The 27,506-nt window shown below is 63.1% G+C and overlaps 5 protein-coding genes across 5 annotated transcripts; all 5 read right to left on the bottom strand.

Moving 5' to 3' along the window:
- Nucleotides 1–6,750, bottom strand: LMXM_26_2160 (hypothetical protein, unknown function; the record flags this gene model as incomplete). The annotated part of the gene is made up of 1 exon (XM_003876469.1): nt 1–6,750. The coding sequence occupies one exon, from the start codon at nt 6,748–6,750 to the stop codon at nt 1–3; it is 6,750 nt and encodes a 2,249-aa protein (XP_003876518.1).
- A 2,313-nt stretch (nt 6,751–9,063) lies between these two features.
- Nucleotides 9,064–10,737, bottom strand: LMXM_26_2150 (conserved hypothetical protein; the record flags this gene model as incomplete). Its single annotated transcript, XM_003876468.1, has 1 exon — nt 9,064–10,737. One exon carries the CDS (start codon nt 10,735–10,737, stop codon nt 9,064–9,066), a length of 1,674 nt encoding a protein of 557 aa, XP_003876517.1.
- Nucleotides 10,738–11,766: 1,029 nt separating this feature from the next.
- Nucleotides 11,767–12,108, bottom strand: LMXM_26_2140 (conserved hypothetical protein; the record flags this gene model as incomplete). The annotated part of the gene is made up of 1 exon (XM_003876467.1): nt 11,767–12,108. The coding sequence occupies one exon, from the start codon at nt 12,106–12,108 to the stop codon at nt 11,767–11,769; it is 342 nt and encodes a 113-aa protein (XP_003876516.1).
- Nucleotides 12,109–13,130: 1,022 nt separating this feature from the next.
- On the bottom strand, nt 13,131–13,901 carry LMXM_26_2130 (conserved hypothetical protein; the record flags this gene model as incomplete). Its single annotated transcript, XM_003876466.1, has 1 exon — nt 13,131–13,901. One exon carries the CDS (start codon nt 13,899–13,901, stop codon nt 13,131–13,133), a length of 771 nt encoding a protein of 256 aa, XP_003876515.1.
- Nucleotides 13,902–14,501: 600 nt separating this feature from the next.
- On the bottom strand, nt 14,502–26,849 carry LMXM_26_2120 (conserved hypothetical protein; the record flags this gene model as incomplete). Its single annotated transcript, XM_003876465.1, has 1 exon — nt 14,502–26,849. One exon carries the CDS (start codon nt 26,847–26,849, stop codon nt 14,502–14,504), a length of 12,348 nt encoding a protein of 4,115 aa, XP_003876514.1.
- Nucleotides 26,850–27,506: the final 657 nt, after the last annotated feature.

Below are 27,506 nucleotides of genomic sequence, written 5' to 3'. Positions count from 1 at the left end.
CTACGAGGCTGCCCAGCTCACCTCCTCCTGTGATGAAAGCGTAGGCGTTAAACGCGGCAGCAGAGACTGCGCCGACATCGCACCCGCTACGCTCATCCCGTGGTCGTGCAGAAGCTGCTTCCGCTCGCGCTTCTTCACCTCGTAAAGCCCCCAGAGAGTCGGATATGTATAGCTGGACATCTGATCCCGAATGAAGTTCTCACTGGAGCTCGCCGGGTGCAACACGTACAGATCGACCATAAGGCTCCCCTTGCTATAGCGCACGTCCTGGATCGCGGAGATGGGCACGTTGGCGGCCACGGCAGAGTCCTTCGTGAAGGCGTCATGCATACTCTCGTAGTGGTGAGTCATGATGAACTCCCACGCCGATCCGGGAAAGCCCAGCAGCACCATCGTCTTCTTCATCGCGCCTTCGCTGAGCGGCGGGGACGGTGGCAGCGATGGCGTGGGTAGTGATAGTACCTCTGACGGCGAGAGTGGCAGCGGCACCGCGGGCGTCGTTCTCTGCAACCTTGACGCAAAGGGCCACAGCAGTGACGGCAATCGTTGCGGGGCATCGGCCGCGCCGTCACAGTCAACGTCACCAGACACCTCAAAGAGCGGAGGCACAGGGCCGTCCACCTGGGGCTCGGTGCTTCTGTGCGGCTCCACGTGTGGCTCGTCATTGATGGCATCAGGCGACGCCTCTGCCTCTTGCAATGCACTCGAGAACCGATCGCCAGCAGCATTGGCGTCCACGGCGGTTTGCGCTGTAGACTCGTCCGGCGACGCAACCGGCTGTGACGCCGCCGACGGTGGTGAGGATGCAGCAGACGCGGGCGGCACGACATGTGCTGCGGGCGAGGGAGCTTGGAGCCGCTGCACCGCTTCTGCAGAAGACGCGGACGCCTCCTTTACGGTGTTAGGATCAGATGTCTCGGCGGTGATGCCGCTCTCGCCAACAGCGGCAGCTGCACCCACGGAAGCCGTGATGACGACTGCGGATAAGAACTCTTTGTGATGGAGATGGAAGAGTACGTCCGTAGAGCCTACGCCGGCGTCCGGATTAACGACAAGTGTCACAGCACGCGACGCCGGCGGCAGGCACATATTGGAGCCGATGGTGCGGGCGAGCATGTCGATCGGGTCTGCCAAGCTCGCCGTCGCGGCGACCGACGTGTTCTCATCCCGCCACTCGCCGCGGCGGATCAGCGTTGGCGTGTTCGTGAGGGAGAGGGAATCGCGGAAGACGTCCATGGGTACGTCCACCGCCCCCTCAATGTCGCCTTCACTCGTCGAAATCGTGGCGGCTGTGACGGCCTCGGATGTGGAGCTGCAATCGTGTTGATCTCCCTCCCCGTCATCCCCTCCCACGGCGGTCGCGTCGACGTGGTCGGCACCACCGGCGTCGTCACCGTCACCTGTGCCATCCTCCGTCATGGACTCCTCCCATAAACCGTAGAAGGCGTTGGCCGCCGCCGCCGCTGCCGCTGCCGCGGCGCGGTGATGTAGCACCTGCGGCGGCGCATCCGGGTCCTCATCTTTCTCCCGCTGTGTCGCCACCGAAATCACAGGCGCGGGCAGAAACTTAGCCGCAGCAATCATCAAAAACGGGGTTGAATCGCCGCCTGCGATGGCGGGCGCAGCGGCCGCTGCTACATCCGACTGTGCTTCTAGGGTGTTTGTCTCTGTCGTCGCGCTGAACGGGTCCTTCTCCGCTACCGCGCTCTTGCTCGACAGCATGTCCACTGCGACAGCGCTGGCCAACTCGTCACCGTCGTCGGAGCCGAGGGTCTGTGGTGAGTCGGACGCGTCACTTGCTCTCGTTATCCGCTGCCTAACTGAGGTCCCTGCCGCGCTGGGTGCCTTGTTTCCTTCATTGTCCGTGATAGTGCTCGACTCCGCGCTGTGATCGGGTTGCAGCGGCGAAGCAGCCTTGCTACCCTCACCCACGCCAGCGTGGTGTTCGTCGCCGTGCATCTCTAATGACGCCTCGAGCGCCGGCTCCGCCGGGCAGGCCAAGCCTGCCTCTTCGCCCTCCTCGCGCGTGCCCTCGGTTTTCATTGCGATGTCGTCTGTTACCGAGGAAGGCTGCTTCTCTGAGAGTAATAGAGGCGCATCATCGGCGCAGGTACGGGCCTCCAACTGTGCCGCGCAGACATTGGTGCCGGGGGTGTCGTCTTCTGGCGTGCAGTCTGCCTTTTCCGGCTGCCTGTCGGGCTGCTCGGTGTCCACCGGCTCGGCCGCTGAATCACTGGCCGGGGTCTTCCCTACAGCTTCCGCTGCCGCAATGTGGGCAGCTATGCCACTCGTGCTGGCAGGCGCGGCAATGTCCATGGCCTCGGCGGCGCTCTCGGAGTTGTGGGTACTTTCGCCGGGCACCTCGGCTCCACCCGCTATGTCACCGTCGCCATGGGCTCGTGGCGTTTCCGTGGGATACTCAGCTAGTCGAGTTGCGGCGGCCGTGTCCGGCGCCTCCTGCGACGGCGTCGCCTGCTCAAGCGCATTGCCGGCCACCTTGTACACAGCTTGACGAGCAGCCACGGCGGTGACAGTGGGAATGGTGTCAGGGTCGCCGGCCTCCACTGAGTACGCATCGGGGGTGGCAGCGTCGCTCTGGGAGTGGCTGCAGTCATCCTTGTTCTTTTCCTTGGCGGCAGCTGATTCGCTGGCAGACGGTTTGTCAAACTCCTCGGCACCTACAGCGGAGGCTGGCAGCTCCCTGTCGGTGTCTGTCGGAGACGTCCGCGTGGACTCCTTGGGCACCCCCACGCCGGCAGCGACCGCATCACTCTCATCTCCAGCAGGAGGTGGAGCAGAACGGCCAGCCGCAGGCAACGGTTTTGTGTCTGCGTCAGCAAAGTACCCAAAAGCATTAACTCCACCGCCCCTGCTCTTTCTACTCTCCTCGACGGCTGCCGCGGCCGTCGTGACAACAGTGGTCCCTTCTGCGTCATGATCCACGTCCGCATACATGCCGGCAGCCTCCTTGTCTTTCTCACCGCCCTCCAGAGTTGGCGCAGTGCGTGTACTATGATTCCGCTGAGCCTGTTCCCTGTTGCGCTGATCGCCTTGCGACGTCGCTTCCACTGCGCCCGCGCACGACTCGGGGAGCGCCACAATTGCAGCGACCGCAGCGCGGGTGTTGAGCGAGTCATTGGCTTCTACTTCACGCAGTACACCTTCACCGGCGGTCATCGTTGCAGGACGCTCCGCTTTTTGCGGAAAGGGAGAGCGGTCGTGGCGCGTGGGTGTGTCTGTGCTTTTCTCTGCTGATGTTGGTGGCGGTGCTGCGACAGCCTGAGGTACGGCGGCGTCCGTCACAGGGAGCGGCGGAGGAGGAGAGAGCGAACTGAGCGAGGGCGCGACGAGCCGGTGAGCAGCGGAGGCGATTCCACCCGTGGCGGCGGCAGCAGAGTCCACCGTGGAGTCTACTGCTGCTCGGGGCGTCTGAGGCCTCATTGACGTCGTCACTCGTGGAGAGGCAGCAGAAACAGCCACGTCACCGCTAGAGACTGGTGTTGGTGGTGGCCGGAAAGGCACCTGCGAGCCGGGTGCCTGCTGCCGTGCCTGGGAGGACCTCTGCAGCAATACATTCAGGGCGTCACGCTGCGCTCGATTCATTGTCGCTGTCAACGCCTCCGTGCCATATGCGCTGAATGGCGGCGTTGGCGCAAACCCAGGCACGCACGATGCCGTCGACGGGGAGGGGTCAAAGTATGGATGCGCTCCAGGCCTGTAGGCGCCGTGCACTGGCGGTGTTGGCGGCAGGGGTGGCGATGGTGGCACTGGAACTGTGCGCGGCGGGGATGGGACATAGATAGGGTGGTGGTCACCACCGCCGCCCTCTGCGCTCGCTGTGGCGTGCTGTGGAGATGGTGGTGACTGCTTGCACGCACTCTCGAAGTGGCGCTGCAGGACGGGGTCGTCAAAGAACAGTTGTTGCGGCGGCGGTTGCAGAGGGGCAGTGGGCAGGGTCGATGGAGAGGGCCTTTGCATTGCCGTGAAAACCCCTACGCGGCTGTAGCCTTGGGTTGGGGCCGTTGGCGGGCGCTGTGACGAGGCCATGCTATCGCTTCCCGGCCGGGCGGGTAAGCCGTGCGTAGTTGAGGGACTTGACAGCGGTTGCGTCGACGGTTTTGATGATATCGGCACGTTATGAAAGCACTGAAGGCGGCTGGCGCCTTCATGGTTGCTGCTGACACTGCCGCTACTGCTGTCGTCGCTCGCGCTAAATTGCCGCTCCGCCGCCTTGGCAGTGCACACCACATTCGCGCCAATGACCTCCCCCGCCTCCGCTTGTGGGACAGCTTCGTCGTCATTCATGTAGCCCACGACGCCATTACCGTATCCGCTATCAGCAGCATCGTCCATCTCCTCCCCCGCGGCATAATTGCCATCTACGTAGTGGCCGTGCGCACGACCTTTGCACGACGTCGGCGGCGCAGGAGGAGATGCGGCACCGTAGACAGCATCACCAGCATCGCTCTCCACACTGTACGAAATCACTCGGTAGCTGTCGTCCTCGCCTGCGTCGCCGTCGTACGTACTAATCACACCAGCGGAGTCGCAGTTGCCCCGCGCACCTGGCGACATCACCGCCGACGCGTAGGACCTAAGAGGGCGTTGTGGGTATGGGGACACCTCCTCCACTGTGGTGAAATAGTGGTGGCTGCTGGTGTTCCCGTCGAATGCAAGTCGGTGTCGACTTGCACTGCCCGCGGCGGCAGACGGCTGCGGCGGGGGCGGCGACGGCGCTACGTGCTCCCAGGTATGTGGCTGCAGCGAGGGACGCAGCGCATGGCGAGGAGCCGAGGTACGACGGCTTCCACTAGGGGGACGCGGGGTGACCGCAGCCGCACCACGTTCGGCGGCGTCACTCCAGTGGTGTTGTGGCGCCGCACCATCCTGGTTACATGATGGCGAGGCACCCGTTACCAGGTAGTGATTGTGAGTAGCGGAGTATGGTGTTGACACCAAGGCCGTCTGTGCCTCATCCGTCGCTGCGTCTGATATCTCTGTGTAGCCTGCACGGTCCTCCTCCGCGATGGCAGTGTCGACGGATGATACCACCATCACGACGCTGAACAGCGTACTGGCCAGCGGCAGCGTGTCCGCGGAAAGCTGCATGTATTCGTTAAAGTCTGTGTTGAAACAGAAGTAGCCCTGCGGTACACACGGCGGTGAGGAAGCGCCGACGGATGCAAGCGCGATACAGCGCAGGAGAGACTGCGTCATGTCCCATGCCTCGTCTGCTGACGCATCGGCCGGTAGCACTGGTGCCCGGCACTGAACCGACCGGAGCGTGCGCATGTCGGCTGGCGACCGCAACAACGCCACTGCCTTCATCGCGGCGGTCTCCTCGTAGGCGGAGTCGCCGTGGCACGGAGCAGAGTTGATGACGATGTCGACAGTCCACCACGTCGATGCGCCTTCATCGATGTCGTGCTCGGCAGCGTCCACCTCGCTGCTGCGCGGATCCTGCTCCGTGACTATCGGCGAGATCGCGTACGACTGCGGCTTCTTTGGAGACCTGGCGATGAGGGCTGACTCCCTTTTGCCTAGTAGTGAGCTTGCGCCCGTGGGTACTGAGCGCACGGACGCCGGTGGCGATGGCGGGCCTGCGGACCACCTCGTGGAGTGTGCTGGCATGGCGGAAACTGTGGTACAATCCACATCGTCCTGCTCCAATGCCGTCGTCGCGATGCGCTTGTGCATTGCTGATGAGGACGGCGGCAAGTACGGCCGCGCCCGTTGCCCCGCTGTCCATGACGTTGCGCCGCTGCCGTTGATGGCGGCTGCGCTGCGTCCGGCGATCGCCGGGTCTTCTGACGAGTAGCAAGCTAGCTTATGAATTGAAACGTTGACGGGGGCTGATGTGCGTAGCTCGTGCTCCGTCGCCCTCTGCGAGCGGGAGTCGGAGGCGAGTGGAGATTTCGACGCAGAGGGGGCTAGAAGCCTTCCAAACCCATCACCCCTGCTGCCGCAGATGTTCGTCGTATACGCAGCTGAAGACGCACTGTCGCGCCGACCGCTTGTCGCCTCCGACATCGCCGAAGGGGCGCTGGAGGGCCGCTCAGTCGGTCCCGTGCCCGAAGCTGCTCGGACACCCCGCGCGACAGAAAGTATCGACGTCCCCATCGACCCGTACGCGCGAGCGCCATTCACGCCGTTGCGGTTGACAACATGTACGCGCTGGGGAAGTAGGTGAGCGCCTGCGCCGCCGGCAAAGCGGGTAGACGTAACCACGGAAGCTCTGGAGGCGTCGCTGGAGTGAACGACGGATGCTGGCGGCCCCCCGGCTGACGGCGCACGACATGAACGGGGAAGATAGTCTGCACGTTCCCACGCACCGCTACCGGCGATGAACAGTGACGCACCTACGCGACGGTACGCGGCTGGTAAGTGCAGCCCGCCACCTGCTGCCGTGGCGGACGATGGGTTTGTTGTCGTCGAGGGGCGAGGGTAAGGGTTGATGGGGCTGTACGGCGTCCCGGGCTCTATGGCTCCTTCAAGACGCGTATAAGCACGCCAAGAGCCGCTCTGAGGCTGAGGCGGCCACGCTAAAATCTTGCTGCTGTGCAAGGTGTGGTGGCCCGCGTCATTGGACACATAAGCGTAGGAGTCACCGGGCCCTCCGAGGCTAGCACTGCGGTGCCGCAGGAAGCCTTGACGAGAGGAGCTAGAGCTGCGTCTCTCTGGAGAGACGTCGAGGCAGGAGGTATTGCTACGGCGCAGGTAAAATGCGTCCGCAGCATCCGTGTTGAACATGACGCAAATGGCGGGGGTCTTTCGGCCGCCCCTGCAGAGAAAGAAAGGGGACTGCCTGGATATAAAGGAGCTGAGGAGGAAAGACCGGGGGCACAAGTGCGCGTCTTGCTGCTGCTCTGTACGCAAGTGTATGGGGAAAAGTCGGGGGGCGGCGGTGGCGCAGGAGGGGCGGCGGAGGAAACAGTAACAAGAAGGAACGACAGCCTTGAACCCAGCAAAATACGGACGCAAACGCGCCTTCACTGCTGTGTGGCCACCGATGTATGTCAGGAGCAGCCGCAACGCTTAGGAGGGAGGGCGATTTTCCCTTCGTTAAAAAAACGACAAGAAATCAAACGAAAAGGAAAGACAATGAGGCTCACACAACACTTGAACAGCTCGCGGTGATCGCCTGGTCGTGCGCACCAGCACGCACGCACAAACCGAACACCACTACTCGTGCCCCCCACCCACCCACCCACTCACTCACCTCTCTCTCCCCCACACACACACACAAGAAGGGAAACTTTATTTTCGTGTTACGTGTCACACACACACACACTCGGACACACACGGCGCGTCAAGGTGGCGATGCCAGACGTCCTTCGTGTGTTCCGACCACCGCTTCACCCTGCTTGCGCCCTCCGACCAACGGCGGGCACACAGAATGGGGGAGGGGAGTGAATCACAAAGAACCGGAGAGCGGAGACACAACACACCAGAGAACACTGTGACGTGACGGGGGAGGGGGAAGGCAAGGGAAACGAAATGATGGAGCCGAGGGACACACTACAGCACACACACACACACGCTGCCCACACACCGCACGCAAGCACAAGGTAGAAAAAGAAAACACAAGGCCGGAACGGCCGGCGATTCAACACACGTTGCACCGCAACGTGCACACTCAAGCCACACAGAGAGAGAGGAGATGGCTGTCGGCTAGGGACGTGCTTGGGTGATTGGGAGGAGGAGGAGGAGAATGCCGGCCAAAATCAGGACCGGAAAGTATGCGGCACTGAAGTCACCCCCTTCCCCGTCTTGGGCTGCTACCTTTGTAGCTCGCTTTGCTGCTGAGGCGGTGGTTGGTTTCCGCGAACTGCTGACCACGGCAAGCAGGCCCCCTCCGCCCTTTGCTCTCGCTCTCCGTGTGTCGTGGTATGCGCGCCTGGGGCGATCACGGTGGCTGCGACGGAGTGGAGAGAGTGAGAGGGTAACCGTGCACGAAGAGGAACAAATAGCTATCAGAGGATAGGTGATGGGAGAGGGAGATTTCTCAAAACAGGCGGCTGAAGAAGATGATGTGGGTGCGCGGAAGAGGGTTGCTTGCTGAAGCACGCGTGTACGTGTGGGAAGTGGTGGGTGGATGTGTGCACCTTCGAATGTGAGGCCGCGTCCTTGTTTCGGGTGGCACGTCTTTCGCCGATCCTATTCGTGTAGCTGCCCCTTTCTATTCTATAACACACACGCACAGAGGCAGAGGGAGCCCTGGCACGGTCAAAGGTCAGATGGGCGTGCGTACAGCATGCACCAGGGACACCGGCCACAGGCACGAAAGGATAGAGCACACGCAGGCGTACACACGGACGCGAAAAAACATGAGCACACAATGAGCCGTGTTATAGAGGCACCTTACAACACCGGAGCGCGTGGGGTGGGGGCAGGGGTTCAGCGCGACTGTTGCGGAGAGGAGAGGAGGGGAAAAAGGGGAGCGGGTTCGCAGAGGGAGCTGCACATGGGGCGAGCACGCGCACAGATGCCGACGTGCATGCGTGAATACGTGCGCGAGCACTTTTCTTCTCCGCGACGGCAACGCACGCTCAAGTGCAGGCGTGGACGCACACGGGAACATCTCTCACGTCCAGGAGCGCGCGCCGGTGTCCGTGAGCGAGCTTAGTCTTTTTTTCTGTCTCAAGACGAGAGGGAAAAGCCCTTTTAGCTCTCTGACGTGCACCACATGACCCGATGCGGGGCGAAGGGTGGGAGGGGCCCAGTTGCTCCGGCACGGTGTACCGTCACTGCAAAGGGAAGCAACAGCCATGGTCACGGAGAGGAGGGCGGGTGCTGGAAAAGAAAACGAGGGGGGAGGGGTGAGGGGTCAGCGGAGACGAACATGTACGATGAGTATGCACGCTTGGATGTGGGCAGATGCGTGTCGGCACACACACACGCGCAAAACCGCACCCAGCTGAGCAGACTTCACGTGTGGCACGACCAAAACTCTGAGCAATGCAGGCACACAAGCACACGCGCAGAGAGAACGTGATACGCATGCACCACTCCACCACTTGCACCTGCATTTTCGTGGAGTCCCCGCACAGAGCTCGCACCTGCTCAACCGTCACTCCGCATGCGCTTCAAGCCCGCTGTGGACGCCGCCCTCCGGTCACGACGAGGATCGCCACCGCCGCTGTGCACCTCACGCTCTGCCCGCTCGCGGCGCTGCCGGAGAAACGCCTCCATCCTCCCCCAGACAACCTCGACGAGATGACCGTACCGCTGGAAACCATTCACAGCCAGCTCAAACCCCTCGTCCGACTCGCCTAGCCATAGGCGCTGCTTCTCACGTAGCAGTGCGCGACTATCGCCGGTGGCGGTGATAAATGGCGTCGGCGATGTTGTGTAACGTAGAGGAAAGATGCGCGGCGATGTTGTGCTGAGCGCCTCGAGTAGACATGTCTGCGCATCTGGCATCGACTGAGCTTCTACAGCATCAGACGGATCCTTGCGCGGCGGTCGAACATCCGTCCACAGCAAGTACACAGGCGCCTTTGAAAGGTGCATCGTCTCCAGAACGTGCACGCGGCCTCGGCTCCCCGAGGAGGGCGTCCCGGCAGCCACGCCTACGGCCTCCTCCATACACCGCATCAGGATGAACATGCTCGCGCAGTGCGGGGCACCGTGCACCAGCATCAGCGCACCGCCGGTAGCAACATACGTCAGCGCCGTTTTCAGCTGCGGTACGAGGAGGCTGAACCAAGGCAGGATGGGCGCCGCTGCCTGCGCGCAGGTTGACGAAGAGTCGGTAAGCAATGTATCGACGTAATCCGCTCCACCGCGCGCACCCGCGCCCAGCATCGCACCACCGCTTGGCACCGAGGCAGACGTCAGGGCCGCCCCTTCTGCTCTCTCCCGCCGTTGTCGCTGGCCATGATCGAGCACAGCGCCACCGTTAACAAAGTGGAAGCGTGGCGCCGCCGCGGAGTTCGGCTTGAACAACGATGCTGATAGGGGCGAAACGCCAGCTGTGCAGACAGTCGAGCATGCGCAGGGCACCGCTTGTGCCTGCATTCCGGTCGCACATTTCTCACCTTCCCCGAGTGCGTACGCCGCCGAACGGTTCCATGTGCTTGGCGGCTGCGTCACGTCGCCGTCAAGCAGCACAAACGACGCATCGCTGCACGTGCCTTTCTGAAGAAGCAGCGGGTCCACCTCGATGCCGCCGTCTGCGCTTGCCAGCGTTACACCAACACCACGCCATCCTAAGTCTTCGACAAGGTACTTAGACACACCGCCCGGCGCGCAGCCGAGATCTAAAAACAGCGGCGCAGACGGCACAGGGTCCACGTCAGCGTTGCTGCTTTCAGAAGAATTCCCCTTGGTGGCAGCCCTGAAGAAGGCGCCTGCCGCGTGCTGGGTGATGCGCCGCGCATGCTGCCGATAGCGCTCGGCCAGAACGGTCACGTCCGCATTTACGAAAGCTGTGGTGCCTTTACCTACTTGAGCCCCGCATTTTATTGCCAGTTCGGTTGCGGGCTGAGAGGGGCTGGCGACGGTGGCGCCAGTTGCCGACGAACGTGTCGTGTCTGCCTGCCGTCGCGCATACCACTCATCCAATGCCACCGATCGCCACCCCCGCTCACGCTCCTCCTGCAGCCGACGGAACACCACGGAGTGCTCGAGGAGGTATGAGCGCCACCGTTGCGCTGTCAGGTACAAGGTAGCACTCACGTCTCCCTCCGCTATTGCCGCCGCCGGTGGCGGCGGTACTTCCAGCGACCCGCTCATCGAGACTGCCATGGTGCTGAGCCGCACGTGAAAGGTTGTCACAAACAGGGCACGTTCAGCACCACGTGTTGCGTGTGTGGACAGTGAAGAGGGTAAGGGGAGGCGGAGGGGTTGAGGAGCGGTAAAATGGGGCGGGCGATGGCGGTGTCAATCGGTGCAGGGGTGAGCCGACAAGCAGCTGCATCCATGAAAGAAGCTGAGAGACAGCGCGGCAGTGCCCATCCCCACAGAAGAACAAGCACAGAAAACGGGCAGGACTCTGAGCGCGTCACATATGGGAGACCCTCATGAGACACACAAACTGCCTTGTCCTGTCCTCCCTTCAGAGAGAGAGGCGTGTGCTCGATCGGCATCGCAGTCACCACCACAACGTATGTTTGCCAGGGTACCGTTGCGCGACTGCTTTAGCCGATCCCGTGATCGCGAGCGCGCGGATGGAGGCCGTGAGCGGGGAGGGGGAGGCCTCGACACTGAGAGTAAATAAACCCATCGCTGTCCGCCTTCCCTGTTTAGCCTTTCAGGCGCACATGCCCTGGCATGTGTGTCTGCGACGGCGTGGTGCATCCTGCACTGCGCCGCAGCCGAGTCCCCTCCCTCCTGGATGGAGGACGGCAACCAAGTGGGTCCCCACGCACTCCCGTAAAGCGATCCTGCCTTGATAAGAGCTCACTCTCAGCGAGGCACCAACGATGTCGAGGGCGCCCACAACAACAAAGACGAGTGGAAGCTGCGCAAGTACGCACACACGCGCGCGCGCAGTCAGGGAGCGCGCTCTCTTAGAAAAGACCGTGTCGATGTGCATGAGAGAGAGCCTCACATTCTGCTCTCGCACTGGGTTAGGGGAAAGGGGGGAGGCTCCTCTCGCTTCGTCCATGACTCAAGGCACCCCGCCGCTTCCTCTCCTTGTAGCATGGGTGAAAGAAAGGCAGGAGTGGCGTGCAGAAGCGAAGGGAGCAAAGGACGGCCAAGCCACCGTTCGCCCTCGCCTCCCCCGCCTTCCCCCTCTCCCTTCTTGGATCTGCGAGGTCGTCAGTTGGCGCCAGGGTTCTTCTTGTTGTGCTCCAGGTTGTATACGTACAACTGCTTCAGGACGCGGTCGGTGCACTGGCCGAACGCCACATTCTCCTTGAAACAGTCTGAGGCCCACTTGTCGCCTGCCGCCCTCTGGCACACCACGCCAGCGTTGTACTCCCTCTTGCAGAAAATTTTGGCGATGCCCTCAAGGTAGGCGGACTTCTGCCGCTGACACACGAAGTTGATGTCATCGTTGATACGGGATTGCAGACACTCCTCCAAGGCGATGCGCTGCTCCTTGTACTCCTCCACAAACCGGTCGGCCTGCTTGTTGAACTCCTTCGTGTTGCGCGACATGTCAAAGCGGGATATGCACGCGACGCACCGTGCGTGTGGTCGCGTGGAGGGGGAAGGGGATGACCTGTCTGTCAATGTGTGTGTGTGTAAGCGGGTCGAAGGCGGATGTGTGTCCCTCGTGCAGCATGGAGGGAGAAGCCGGATTCAGGTGGCGGTGGGCCGGGATTGGCACGAAGATGTATAGGGCAGAGGAGAGGTGCGCCGTCGATGTGGCGCGAAGCCGAGCAAGCGCTGCATTGTGGAGCGCGAGAGAGACACGCGCATAAAATGGGGTGGCCTCAGCGTGACCACATCGCGCGCTTGCAAGACAAGCAAGTTCACATCGTGCGGGATTCGGGCAAAGCGTTTTCTTTTGTTTCCTCGTGCAGCCGTTCGCAAAGCTCGAGTCTCTGAGCAATGCTGGAGAGAGCTGGACGTGCACGCACGCCCACATCACCTCCTCCACAACCCGACAGAAAGGGCAGATCTTGCGTGATCTCTTTCCTTGTCTTTATCCATGAACAACGTAGGTGGAGTTACTCTCTTAAGCATCACACACACACACACAAAAGGCACGCGCACGGCGCACTCGCGTACACCTCTGCGAGCTACATAGGTCAAGCGACGTAAGCGTAGAAGCAGAGACGGAGAGACTAGGGCAGTCGGCTGCAGTCATCACGGGCGTCATTCCTTCCGAGGAAAATCACGCACAACATCGCCACACCGCCACCACGACGACCACCACCGCAACACCACACACGCACATGCACACAAAGAACGAGGTAGTGGTACCACGGGAGTGTGAGCCGAGGACACAGAATAAGGACTAGCGCGAAAGGGTGGGCCGGGGTGGGATGGCTAGCAAGCGGTGATGAGGAGAGGGTCTCCACTGCACCACATACTTCGTGCGCGCCCAGCATTCTCATCCCGAATCCTAGCAGCATTTCACCTCTTGTGGTCTCTCCCGCACTCACATCCGCCGTGTCTGTCCCTGCAGCGTACGGGGTGTCACCTGATCCCCCCCTCCCTTCCACTCTCTTCGACTACTGAACCACACCACCACCACCACGACGGCACTCGAGGAACATACGCACGCCAGACGTCCCTACCAGACGCCCCGACAGCACGGCGCGTGCATGCAGCGCACTCCCCTCGTCTGCGAACGAAACAAGAAGCCTGTGGCGCTGCTGACCTTGGTAGGGGTCCCACTCGCCGCCATCGGCGTCACTGTCGTTGTCAGCGTCTCGAATAGGCGCCGGCTCGGACGCGGCTGCAGCTGCGCTCGCCGGCAGCGGTTCATCCGGTGTGTCTATGAAGGAGAGAAGTCCAGGAATGCCGCTCAGCGCACGCTCCGCCAAGCTTTTCGGGGCCGGCGGTACCAGGAAGCAGTCGACCAGGCACGCCTCAGGGCTGCACGCCGTCGCCGATGTGGGGACGTACTGCACCTTCCAGCGCCGGCCGTACACCCTGCGGTTCTGCAGCTGGCGGAAGAAGAGCTGCGCGGTGGCCTTGCTGCCCACCTCAACACACAGTGTGGCGTTGCCGATCTCCTCGATCAGCCGCACGTCCTTCATGTGCTGCTGCTGCGCCGATGAAAAGAAGCGGCGCACGGTGTGGTTGTACACCTTCTTGTAGTTTACTGGAAGGCTGTTCAAGATTACAGAGCCGTGGTAGATGACAGGGTCCTTGTGCGACGTCAGCGTTGAGGTAGACTTGGGCTTGCCCGTCACAGTCGCACCGCGCTTCGCCGCCGCCGAATGCGGCGGCTGCTTCGGCGGCGACGAGCTCTTCGAGAGAGGGGCCGAGGTGGGCATGACAGGGATAAATGTCCGCTACGTTACGTGCCGTCGTATCGGCAAGCTGTCAGGAGTCACAAGTTTACGCGTGTGTGTGTGTGTGTGTGTGTGTGTGTGTGTGGAGGTGCAGCCGAGACGGTGAGAGAGCAAGACATCCGAAAAGCAAAGGGAAGGAAGAAGAGGGAGGTGAGGCCTCTGCCCATTGTATGGACTGCTGCTGAGAGCGAGGGCGCATAGTGCAATGCAGGCTGGTGGGGGAGGGCAAGTCAGCGCATCCGCAATGACTCCTTTTCGCGTGATGGGGGTACGGCGGCCTCATTCCTAGATTTGAATGCGTGCGTGTGCATGCCTGCCTGTCTGTCCGCGAAACACGCAAGCCGGCATCTGTGTATGTGTTCATGTGCGCCTCCGTCGCGGTGCTTGATGGTGTCGATGTCATCGCCGATGGTTCCCCCCCCTGCAGGGGGTCCCCCCTGCCCCCACCCCGGCACGCGCGTACAGCCGGCGTAAAGAAGAAAAACAGTCCAAATAGAGCAAATAGTTGAGGGAGGAACGCGCTGCACATCCGCATGGGTGCGGGCGTCGGTGCTTGTGTGCCGACTGCCGCTATCCGTGAGGCTACGTGCATCGTGGAAGCACCTGATGCAACGCATGTATCCACTTTGCCATCTCATAATTCTGGAAGCTGCTCGGGCTCGTGTCCAGCTCGGCTGGAGGCAGTGCACCGGCAGAGGAGTGAGACGACACCCTGACGGCAGCCCCCATCGCAGAGAGAGAGGAGCTGCCGTCGCCTGCTGTGCCTGCTGCTCTCTCGCGGCGTTGCGCATCGCCTGTGCCCAGAGGGTCAGGCGAGGACTGCGGCGGCGACGGCGAGACGTTCGGTGGCTTGAGCCAGTCGAGGTTCCTCGACCGCCCCGCAGGCAGGAGACTCTCGATTCGCTCCAGGATTCGCACCGCGCTCGCGGCCGTCCGGGGGTGCCGCATCGCCTGCTGCAGCACACGGACGCACCACAGACTTACCGCCGCCGGGCAGTTGCGCTGCAGCGCTGATAAGCAGCGAAGCAGCTCATCGCACCGCACCTCTGCGCTCATCGACGGCCCATCATCGTCCTCGTCCGGCTCCTCACAGCTGGTGCCATCACCGCTGATGATGAAGCCTTGCATGCAAGCAGCCTTATCGTCCGACCCGAGCGGAGTCGACCGACACACCGGCCGCCCCCACATCGGAGACAAAGTAGCCGAATCGGACCCGTCGCTGTATCTGGTGCTGTCTTCGTTGTCGCTGCTGCTGCTGGTCTCACTCCAGCCCCCATCAGTGTCAGAAGGAAGGTACGCCATCATTGACAAGCGTGCCAGAGCGGTGGCGATGGTGCCGTTGAGATGATGCGCTGGACGAGAGGAGGAAGACGAAGACACTCGCGGTCCTGCGCCATAATCACTATCATCACCTCTGCCAGCGGAACCGCTGTGTCGCCCATGTCGAGGCCAGTGTCCATCACCGCTTGGCACCCGAAGCTTCAGCGCAGTCGCGCAAGAGGAGATGCCTTCCTTCACGGCAGCCGCACTGCCGTCCGTTGCGGGGTCGTAGAACATCATGTTGTGGCCACCACCAGCGCGCTGCTCCGATGTGCCGACCTTGAAGGCGACGCTTCGGCTAGCCGCGCCGTCGGTGAGAGGCAGCGACGTTGCGTTGAGGGTATCATTGAGGTGCTGCGCCGGCTTTCGCGTCAGGACAGGCACTTCACCACCCACTTTGGGCATGTAAACGTCATAAAGTCCGTCTTCACTGGCGTGGACGTGAGTACCACCGCGCGCGACCTGCGGTCCGCCGCTGGCGGTCCTGTAACTGTCGCTGTCGCTGTCGCCCCCTGTGCTGCTGGAGCTACTGCTTTGGCTCGAGCTATCAGATGCCATTCGCGCGTGCCGACCGTGATGCTGTGAGTTGCTGCTACGATCGCTGCATGTGCTAGCGTTGCCATCGGGATCGCCGCGGTCACAGTGCAGGGCCGAGCGACCGCCTCCACCTTCACTGACGCTGCCACCCCCGCGCGACAACGCCGGAAGGGTGGGATACACGAGCGGCTTCGAGCTCCCTGCTGCAACGCGCGCGCCTAGCTGAAGCCACGGCGGTGCGGCACCGCGCGCTGTGGAAGACCATGCCTGCTGCGGCTGCGGCTGCGGTTGCGACTGGATGCCTGCCGTGCCGCCCCACTCGCCCATCATCCTTGCCGTCCACGGAGGCACCAAGGCATTCGCCAGTGTCAGCATTGGGTCACCTCGCGGGTCAAGCAGCGGGACATAAAGTGTAGGCAGGTAGGTCGGCAGCAGTTGCACCGCTCCTCTGCCGACGAACTCCGGTGGTGGCAGCGGCAACGGCGACCGAGCGCCGCGCGGGGATATGACAGGAACCACCGCCACTTGGCCGCTCACCGGGACGTTGTTGCTGAACGCCGTGCTGTGCCCTCCCCAGATTGGCCTCATCATCTCATCAGGGCCGATCTTCGGGCGCAACAGCTCCGACTGCGGCTGCAACACCGCGCCTTGGCCAGCTGTCGACGGCGCGGATCGGGGCGACGCTGCGTTGTAGGCCGCTGCCGCCGCAGCGGCACCAGCAGTGGTGGACCGAGGGGAGATGACAGGAAGGAGAACAGAGCTGACGCCGTCTAAAGACGTTGTCGCAGCGGCGGCAGTGAAGAAGTTGCGCTGAGACGGTGACATCGCCTGCCTTCCCTTCGCAGCCCCATCGTACGCGCCTGCCGCGGTGGCCAGCGACGGGACCAGCTGCTGCTGTTGCTTTACCCATCTCTGCGCGATGAGCTCTGCAAAGTTCTGTGCAAGGTCGACCGCGCACATTGATGTCATCAGCTCGTCGTTTGCGGAGGCCTTGGCGGGGCTGGCGGATGCAGCGGCAACCGATGGTAGCCCAACGGCGGTGCCGCCACCAGGGCCAGAAACGGTGAGAGCGGAAGGCTGCGACACCATCGCGACGGCGGCGGCGGCGGCAGCGGCAGCAGCGGGCGACGGTGAAGGCGCGTCGGTTCTACGCAGACTCTGCCCCAGCCACGATGGTGTTTCACCGACGCTTAAGGCGTATGCAGCGCTTGCTTCCCGGCTGTTGCGCGCCCCCGCGGAAACCGCGGACAGAGATGCTGTGGCTCCCTGCGTCTGATGCGCCGATGGACATCCTAGTCGCACGCTGGAGTCGCCACTGGGGCGGTGGTCCTCTGCAGCTGTCGCCAAAGCTGCAGTAGCCGCGGCGGCGCTCGTCGTGAGCGGGCGAGTCAACTGCGCACCAGACGCGTAGAGCAGTGTGTAGTCGTAGTTCTCCCACTCTGCCTTCTCCTCCGCGGTCAAGCAGCCGACGCCCATGACACCTGGCGGACACACCGGCACTAGCGGCAGTGTTGACGGGCTCACCGGCGCGGGCCCACCCGCCTTGCCGCCCTGAAAACCTGCCGCCGAGTTCCTTGACTCGACCGGCGCGCCGCCTGCACCGCTGCCGGTCGTGGCTTGACCCCAGCCGCCGTCGTTGCTACGAATGGCCGTTGGCGGCGACGGCAAGGAGGCTTGCGGCACCAGGGCCACGCTAAACCACGGGTGCCGCAGCAGCTCTGCCGCTGTGCCGCGCTGCTCTGGACTGCGCTGCAGGCACAGTGATACAAACGCGTGGAAGTAGGAAGACCATGGATAGTTGCTCAAGGCCGGCGCCGGCTCGCGCTGTTTCAACCACGTCATCGGCGGCGGACCATCGGCAAGCTCAAGCGTCATCATACCCAGCTCCCAGATATCCGCCGCGGCGCTGACGGCAGGGTACGGGTCGACGGTGTTGCGCAGCGTCGTCGTTGGTGACGCGGCCGCCTCTAGTCGTGCCAAGGCCTCGCGCAACTGCGCCGCGTCCTCCTCCCCCATATCAACAGTTGCTGCCCCGGGGCTATGAGACAAGCCAGGGTGTTCCCCTGCAACCCCTTCTCCCTCGACCTTGTCCGCCGCAGCTGCACCGCCGGGGTGCGGAGGCCACGGTCGCCGTAGCGCGCGGGCTTCATCGGCAGAGACACGAATCAGTTCGGGTGCCGGCACGTATTCTGACTCTTGGATGGCAAAAAGATTGGGCGGCAGAGGAGGAGGACTGCGGACCACATCAGGAACATGCACACGCAGCGCCGGCGCAGACGCTGCGACTCTCGTGCGTCGCTGTGAGACCGCTGCAGCAGGCGACTTGGACCAGACGGCTCGGCGAAGGCCCCGCCTCTCAGAAGCGGCGGTGGCGAGATCAGCAAGGGCGTCTGCGGCATGACGCGCTTCTTCTGAGTGCGATATAGGCGTCTTCGTCGACGTAACAAGGGCGAGAGGTGACGACAGCGACGATGGGTGTTGACGCGGTGGATGCCGCATGAGCACGCAAGTCATAGCAGTGCGCAACGCGGCTGCAACGACTGCACCAACGTTCTCTACCAGCAGTACCTGGCGCGACCACTGCAGCGGGTCCGGCGCGTACTGGCCAGCGCCGTCGTTGGCGCCATGCAGCGCAGCCGCCGAGGACGTCGAAGGCCCCGCGGAACTGCCCCGGCGCCTCACCCGGCGAGCAGTTGCGGGCGCGGATGCACCCGTCTCGTCTCCGCCAACGCTGTCGAGCCGCGGGTGCGGCACAGCCCCCACTGGGCCTCGGGTTAGCACAGGCTGTGCTGCGACGTCGGATGTGCGCTCCAGCACCGCTGCAGCACCCGCCGACAGTGGTACGCCTTCGCCGACGCTCGGCTTATTGCTTGCAAGAACAGCTTTGTCTACGGCAACTCGAGGAAACCACACAGCCGCTGGAGGCCGCAGCTCCGCCCCGCGCACATAGCGCCGCGGCGCTGCAGACGCAAGCCACGCCTCCGGATCCTCTACTGCGGATGGCCACAAGCCGCGGCCTTGGCGCCTTCGATGGTGACCGCAGCGATAGTCACGATGCCGCCGTACAGCTGCGAAAGAAGTGCAAGACGGCATCACGTTCATCGACGGCGTCCCCCACAGGCCGTTCTGCAGCTGTGTCTGCGGCTCAGCAGTGCCGGGTTCAGCCGCTGAGGCACACGGCAGAGTAGATGGCAGCGTCAACACCTCAGCGACGAGGGGCACGAGCGCACTATCGTCCTCATCCTCGGCATCGCCGTTGGGGTCACACACGTCGTCTCTGCCGCCGACGTTGGTCCCGATGCTGCCGCGTCTGAGCCGCGCCGCGGCACCTCCGCAGCGGCGCAAACGTGTGGTGCTTGAGACCATGCCAATGGCCGGCGAGAACGCAGTCGTGCTCCTGCTGCAGCTGTTCGGGTGGTAGGGCTGGATTGCGTCTGCGGTCAGCAACGTCGCGCACGGACTGCATGCTGAGCCCAGCGTTGGAGGTAGCACGGTCTCTGAGGATAGGGCGGCGGAGGGGGACGACAGGATGGACGAGTGGGGCGATAGCCCCACAGGCATGTGTGGAACAGTGCTGGTGTCAGCCTGCTTGCTGTCGGTGCGAGCGCTGCCGCCGGTACTGACGCTGAAACTGCGGCGGCGGCAAACAGCCATGGTGGTTGCCAGCCCGGTAGAGGATGCGTTTGCGGTGGCAACAGAAGACGCTCCTGGCAGCGCTGCTGCTGCAGAGCTCTTTGCCGCCCTCGGTGCGCCACGAGCCGCACCAAATCCACGAGCAGGTTTGACTCTGCTCTGCGCCGCGCGGTTCCGAAAGCGCGTCTTTTGATAGAGTCTGAGATGCACTGCCGCCGTGTGTGGCGCCAGATGTCGTCGTCGATTGGAGAGGGAGCGAAGAATCGTGGGTGAGATGGACGTTTCGGAGGTACACCGCTGTGGCTTAGGTGCGGCTTGATCTGTCGCCGGCGGCGCAGCAACCGATGCGCGACCCGACTCACATGCGCCCTCTCCTTCAGCATTGGAGGTGCTTCGCCGACACTCACCGTCCTCTCCGTTCCTTATCGCTGCCTCCGCCTTACCCCCGCGCTCCTGCATCGGCTCTGCCTGACATTTCTCGTGCGCCACCGCGAGCGGGAATGGCGACGTGGAGCGCTGGCGTGGCCGCGGCGGCATCATGAGCCCCGACGCTCGCGTGCCTTCCATGGCATGCCATAGCGGAAAAACATTGGTCGACTTAACACTCCCATGCGTACGGCCGGCAGCGTGCAGAGTAGACAGCTGCACCAGCACAGCGTACACGATGTTGCGGATAACGGCTTCCACTAAAACAGGGTGGGGTTGGCAGATGTCCTTCCACTCCGCAAGAAGCTCCCGCACGTTGCCCCGAGGCAGCCGCGGGTATGCGAGATCAATCTCGAGTACAAGGCTGGAGTCTTGATACACGCCTAGATCGAGCCCGAGTGGCTTGGGGGCACGGCCGGGAGGCAAGAGCAGCTGAGCATGCTGCTGGGCCAGCTCTTGTGTGTAGGAACAGCGATGGTGTGGGGGGCAGCGCTGCCTGCGCATATCAGAACCCCACGATCTGACTGACACGCCTGCTGCAGACCCAGCACCATCTCGTCTGTTCGCCGCCACAGCAGCAGCAGGATCTAAGCCCTTGCCATATCGCTTTTCAGTCTCGGATGAACGGGCGACTGCGGCGGGAGTGGTGTCGCTCCTGCTGCCAAGCCGGTCTTGGCGGAAGATGCGCCTCATGATACGGTTTTTGCTCACAGCGTCCAGCGGGGTGCGCGGGTTTACTTGGATGCGGTGCTTCTCACTGCTGAACGTGCCCTTCATTATGAGCGCCCTCGACGCCGCCGCGTTGTGCATCATTGAACCATTGCGTGGGCTTTCCATAAAAGTGAGCTTCGACGCCGCAGTGCTCGCGCTGCTGCGCCGCCGCTGACGCGAGGGCGTGTCGAGATGGATGCGCGACCTTTGCCGTTGGTCGCTGCAGCTGCGCTTGCGACGGCGGTGAGAGGCGGCAGCATCGCTCATGAGCATCGTGGATGGCGTCAGCCCCCGTGTCGACGCGTCCTCGCGCATGCGCGGGATCACTGGCCGAGAAAGCGACGCCGGTGTGCCAAAGCGTTGCCGTGGTGGGTGCGCGATGCCGATGGTTTTCCGGATTGCAGCGCTCATGCGAATGAGGTGTTTCTCTGTTGTTCCACGACGCTTGATGCCGCTGTCACTGGCCCGTTCCTGTGTCTCCGCAGGGGGCACTTGCGGCTCCACGTACGGTAGCACACTTACTGTCAGCCCGCAACACGGAAGCGAAAGGCGAATGGGCAAAGGAGCGGCCGAGCAGCCGCCGCCCTCCCTGTCCGCTGCCCCTGACGAGCTTTCCAAGGACGTTAACATGGACGACGTGGATGAAGACGACGGTGCAGCTGAGATAGAAAGCGGGGATGTGGGTGGTGTGCGTTGCTGCTCCGCGAGCTCGTCTTCGTCGTCACCGATGTAGCTGCCGATACTCCCAAAAGAGACCGCGCCGCCGTCCCTCATCGCCTCTGGGCTCTGCTGATGCGACACACCCGGCGAGAGACGCGGAAGGGCGCTCACATCCATCGCGACGGCTCTGCGCACCTCACCTTCAGCGTTGGTCGCCGCTATAGCTGTATCCTCCGACGAGTGCTGCAGAGGTGCGCCGGGTTGGTGCACGGATGCACTCGGTAAAACGGGATGGAGGAAGCCTTTCAGGTCCGCGCGCGTCGCCGACGTGGTTTGAAACCCTTTCCGACTTCTCTTGTGCGCCGCCGTTGGCAACGGCGGTGGTGGCGATGGTGGCTCTCGCGTTGACGGCATCATGAGCAACTCGCACAAGGCGGTGTGCAACGCATACGTGAACGCGTCATCTTGCAGGAGGTCTTCGAACGCCATTACCCCGATGTCAGCACCCAAAGTCTCCTCAGTCCTACCGTCGCCCACGTTGGCATCAACGCCACCGCTGTCGGTGTTGTTGTTCGTGTGGTGACTGTGTCCTGCAGCTGAGTGATGGGCGTGCTGGGAATGGCGGTGCGACGAGCTATGGCCGCTGACGGACCTCAGCAACAACTGTTTTGGTATCACGTCACGGTGGCAGCCGAGGCACACGTAAGACGCGCCGCCGCTGAGATCGTGGTCTCGCGCCGTTTCGTGAGCGTCCGTGTCGCACCAGCTCTGCCCTACTGCAGGGTTATCCCCGTGATCGTCGCCTGCCTGGTCCTGCAGCAGCGTCGGCGAGCGCACCAGTGTCGGCACCGCCGGCGTCTGGGTCGACTCTGGCATCGGGCATAAGAGCGAGTTGGTGCCGCTCATGTTGTTGGTATTCGGGTTGCCCCTCGAGTTGCTGCTCATGACCCTCACTTCGGCGTTGAGGGTCGTCATGACAGTGGCCATGGTGGTGGTCACCGCACTCGCCGCAGTGGAAGGCGCACACTTCGACGCGGACGAATCCGCGAATGCCACCAGCGCTGTCGGCGCTGTAGCTGCATCGCGCGTAACCGTGGTGTCGCGTGTGCCTGCGGCCACCATCACCATGGAGCGGTCCAGTGAGGTGGATGTCGATATGGTGAATAGCTGCGAGGCCGTCGATCCTGGCGCGTGTGGCGCCACAGAGCCGGCCCGCCCCAGCCGTCCATCCTCGGCGTCGCTGTCGATACCGCCGACGCGGAGGCTGTGGCTGTGGTTGTGGCTGTTACTGTTGCTGTTCGCGAGCGCCGCGCGTGAAGACGACCGTTGCATGGCGGCATCATCACTAGTGGCATGGCCGCGCTCCTCCGCAGTTTTGCGAGGCGACAGAGCGGTGGCGGATTCGTCGAGAGGGCGCGCCTCGTCTGCGCCGCGTGCCGGTACGGTGGTCGGGGGCTGCTGCCGTAGTGCACGCAAGTCGCTACCTGAAGCGTCGACGCATCGATCAAAGGCCGCCTGCGCGCTTGGCTCGTACGCTTGCGAATTCATGCGAGTAGACTGCGAGAGCTCGCCGCTCACGACGAGCGTGTCTAGGAGCGCCCCGACGCGGGTGTCGCTGCTGTTGGTGGGTCCGGCCAGCGCCGCCCCTTTCGTGCTGGGGACACGCGGAGAGGTGTGCAGCTTTGCAGGCGCCGGTGATGCCGTGGCGACCACAGTAGAACTCAAAAGTGGCTGTGGTGGCGACGGACTCGGAGAAGACAGCGGCAGAAGCGCTGAGGACGACACGGATGTGCCACTACCACCCCTCGTCAATGGTGCACACGCCGCCCGCAAAGCTGGTGCGGCGGCTGGCGACTGTGGCACCGCAGACGCCGGGGGCATTGCTAAGGTATCGCTTGTCTCGTCGACAACCACGGCATGATGCGCGCTCGCGCACTCGTCAACCTTGACGTTGATGTTTTCAATGGCGACGCAGCTACCGGCTTGGGTCGCATTACCCATCCCAAAAGCCGAGCGCCGTGGCGGCTGCGGGGGCAGAGAGATCGCCCGCGGCGATGGCGATTTCGCCGCCGACCATCCAAACATCTCCGTGCGCTGCCGCTGCTGCTGTGGTAGCGGCAAGTCTAAGGGAGCACTCGCTCCTGGCGCACTGCTTTGCGGAAAGAGCAGCGGCTGTGGTGTGGTGGTGGCCGAGACCGTCGGGCGATCGTGCGACGCTCTGGAATGATAGGGATTATGGTGGTGGCGGTGGTGGTGCTTCCTGCCGTGACGCCGATGCTGCGATTGGGTCGGCGTTGAGGATAGCAGAGGGTTTGACGGCATAGCCTCATTGTCACCTCGCGCGGCAGAGCTTCTTACTACCTTCCCGATTACACCACAATGGGGGCAGCGCAGGTACCGCTGGGCGTCGCGCGTCAGCCTACCGGCGGCCAGTTCTTTGCAAAGGTGCTCTTCGCGTTTTCTGCGCCGACGCTGCAGCTCTGCATACCGCTTCGCTACACACATGTACGCAACGTACTCGTACACGCTCCGCAGCATCTCCCGCGAGACAGTGAAGACGTGCACCACGCACGAGGTGTTCGACGTCGCCGACACGCCCTCAGCTGTCCAGGCATGATAGCGTATGTTTTGTTGGGGATGGCGGGCTGCCGCGTAAGGAGCGACAGAGGGCAGGTACGCGGGCAGCTGCGGTGCAGGGTGCGGCCACGCGAAGAAAGGCGGCATGGCCGTGGAGGCGCTGCTCGACGTGCCGGCGGCGGGAAGGCTAACGTCGTACTCGTCGGCAGCTCCGCGCAGGTGGACGAAGGCGGGCCATACGCCGTACCGTCCGCGCACCGCCTCATCCTTCCATGCAGGGGCGATCGGAACTCCGTCTTGGCCCTCTCTGCCGCTCACATCGAATGCAGATGCACTGCAGCGCCAACCCCACGGAAAAAGGTCACCGCTGCCCAAAATATCTGCCGCAGCTGCAGGCGCTGCCGCACTGCTGTAGTCGCCGGCAGCAGCAGCAGCGGCCCCGCCGCTTTGCAATTTCCGCCATGAGGGCGAGGAGTCACCGAAACTGAGTGACGTCGCCGTGTACTGGTCTGAGTCGCGGAGGCCGTTCACATCCAGCAACGCGGTGCCACCGTTTCCACTGCTCGCCACGGTGGGCAGCGCACCTGCGTTAGCGCTTTCGTCACGAGCGGTGAGACGAGGCCGCACGCCGCCAAAGGCACCCGCCTTGGTGGGCAGGCACCGCCTTACCTGAGCCGAGTCACTTGCCTCCGTCGCCGCCTTGTCCATTAGCGCCACGCCGTCGCGACTATGCAGCGTTTGTGGCGACAGCGGCGTGGCTAAGGAATTTCTGTCCATCACCAGAGAGCCCGGACTGCGCAGCTTGGACAAATCTTTCCCCGGGGGGCCACGGCTGGGGGGCTGCCAGGCCTGAGGTGGCGTCGCCGTGGACGTGAGAGATGGGGCGAATGGATAGAGGGATGTAGGCAGACGATACGCCGCAGATGCAGAGCTGGCCGTGTGCGGAGTGGTCGATGTGTACGGCGCCCTGAAGGATGCACGCAGCGAGGCTTCCTCAGACACAGCTACGGGTCCTGAAGGCGTAGGTGCCAACGGCGGATTACCAACATCCAGCAGGTAGGCGGTGGGCAAAAGCTGAGAAGGCGTATCGAGCAAGGCCGAGGAAGTCGGCGGCAGAAACGCTACTGCGGATGGCCGAGGCGCCGTTGGATCTCGAAAGAACTGGATCCCAGCGGCGCACGTGTGCACTGCCACCGCCGTCTCCGCCACAGTTATCAGTGGCGTGTAAGCTGGGGCGTTGGCGAGGCCCGTGTAGGGGTCACGCAACGTCATCATACGCTGTTCGAAATGTGTCGCCGTCCCCGCAGCAAGTGCTGTGCCGTGCATCGCGCCAGGTGCACCGTCGCCGCCAGAAATACCCTTGCGATCGCTCCCCAGCGCTCTTGCGGCGGCGGCAGAGGCTGGGTCTGCCCGCACATACACGGACTCCCCCGTCATCGTCACCGCCTGCAGTTGTGTGGAGGCGTCCTTGGAGCGCAAGCGGGCGGAGCGTTGCGTTGCCAACGCGAAGGCTGGCCCTGCCCCCGCCTTCCCCGTGTTCAGCCCGGTGCTCCGATTCAAGTCCCTCAGAGACATCGACAGTGGACTGAATGGCTCCGCGCCGCGAGTGGGCTGTGAGGCGAGTGCATCGGTATTAGTTGCGGTCCTGCCAGCGCCGTCACCTGTGCGAGAGGAGGCTACCACGCGCAAGGTGTCTGCCGCCGCCGTCTTCCATGCGCCTCTGTCGCTGCCGACCGTCGCACCAGTGCTTGCAGTCCCGACAGAGTCGCGGCGAACCGCCGAATATCGCTTCTTCGCCGCCGCCTGACGCGCTAGCAGGTATTCGCGCATTCGCACCACCTTCTTCGCCTCGGAGGGCCCGACGCTGATCGAAGTACCGGCGGAGAGAAAGGCGCTAAGGCCGCCATGGATGCCGGCGGTCGCAGTGGCACTGGCGGTCGCCGCAACATTCACGCCGCTGGTGTTCGGCAACGGATTCGTGCCGACCAGAACGGGGCTGCTGCCTGACAGACGGGCTGGTACGCGACTTGAGCTGTGCGCTCCTCTGCGGCTTCTGTGGCGGCCAGCGGGTGCGTGCGAGGTGGCTGCTGCTTTGGTCCTCCTCCTTTCAAGTCGCCCGCCGCGAGTGCCACCCCCTCGACTGCGCCGGCCTTTCTTGCGGCTGGAGCGACGCTGCGTTGCATTATTCAGCCTTGCTTGCGCACTAGAGGCAGCCCCAACGAGGCGGCGACGCCGTGATGCGATGTGGTGGTGGCTGGGCAGCGCCGCATCGATGGGTACCGGCGCGCCGTCGTCATCGAACGTTGCAACAACGCCAACGCCGCCGGCGTAAGGCATCCCAAGGGGTGTGTATCCGTATCTGGCAGCCGCATTCGTATCGGCGCTGTACCGGTGCCCATGGACAGAGGCTCCACCCCGCTGTTGATAGGAAAGTTCGCAGTGCTCCTCGTAAAAGGAGGAAGAGTACGAGGAGCTGCCAGACACAAACGCGCCATCAGACGTGCCGGAAGACGAGCCGAGCGCGGCACCAGCGCCGCCATGGTAGGAGTTTCTGCGATCATCATCGCCCCCGCGAGCGCCGTCTGTGGCCAAGTCGCCCTCCTCGACACCATCGTAGCCAAAGGCAAATGGATCGCGCCGGCGGTGTCCAGACAGCTTCATGACACCGTCTTCGTCCACGTACAATGGAAAGCCGTCGAAGCTGTCGTTGAAGCCGACATCTCGGCCCGTGCCCATGAAGTCATCGCCGCGTTCGATGCGCTGGAAAGGCGGCACAGGAAGCAGTCGCTTCTGGTGAGCAGCAGGTAATTGACACTGGTCTCTGGAGTGACGGTGGCTGTCGAAGGCTTCACCTAGAGGAATGCCCGCAGCACCGCTTAGAAGCGCCGCAGAGCTGTGGCGGGCGCCTCCTACCGTGACGCCGGCGCGGAGGGCTGGCATAGGCAAGCGCCTCCCTGGTTCCGCGAGCTCGACGCGCTCTTCAAGGGCTTCGAGCTCCAGGATGCTCCCCTCATTACAGGAGTTAGAAAGGTCGCTACCGGATGTAGCTGAAGACACCGTGCGCATAGCCATTGTGCCTTCTCTCTATGTGTGGGCGTGTGTGGCTGTGATGCTGCTACGGAAGGAGAATCAGAGGAAGGTATGATGGGCGATGCGAGCGAGATAAGGATGTCGTCCCTGCTCCACGTCGCCTGCGAAGCGAAGGAGAAGAGAAGGAGAGGGAGGAAGATGGGGGGGTGAGAGCAGGCCTGCACCAACTCGACGGCCAGCACACACGCACACACACGCGCACGCAGAGAGAGAGGCGGAGAGGAGGAGAGAATAGAAAGAAAAAAAAGATATGCAGCCAATCCTACTCCTGCTGCCGATGATGAGTGAATTCGCGAGTGGAAGGGAGCGGGAGCGGGTGGGCGGTCGTGGGCACGACTCGTTGTTGATGCCGATAACCATAGAGAGGTCGGGGAGAGAGAGAGAGCTGTGGTGTCGTGGAGGGTTAGGGATGATTGGGTGCGTGTGTCCTCAGGTCAATGGAAGGAGCAGGGGAGGGGGGAGGGGGCATGGAAGCGCAGAGGCGCCACCACGTGCAGCAGCACAATGACAATGCAGAGATGGTGGATGAAGCACATCCAGCCCCAGCGTCTTCTCCGCGGTGGTCCCTTCTGGCGGATGTCGGGCAGGCTCGAGTGGAAGCAAAAGCCCCTCCCTGCCCGCTGCACACAACTC

The sequence above is a fragment of the Leishmania mexicana genome, chromosome 26 (genome assembly GCF_000234665.1).
Source record: "Leishmania mexicana MHOM/GT/2001/U1103 complete genome, chromosome 26".
Taxonomy (NCBI): Eukaryota; Euglenozoa; class Kinetoplastea; order Trypanosomatida; family Trypanosomatidae; genus Leishmania; species Leishmania mexicana.
Note: the sequence above shows the minus strand (reverse complement) of the source record. Positions and strands in the feature narration are given on the sequence as shown.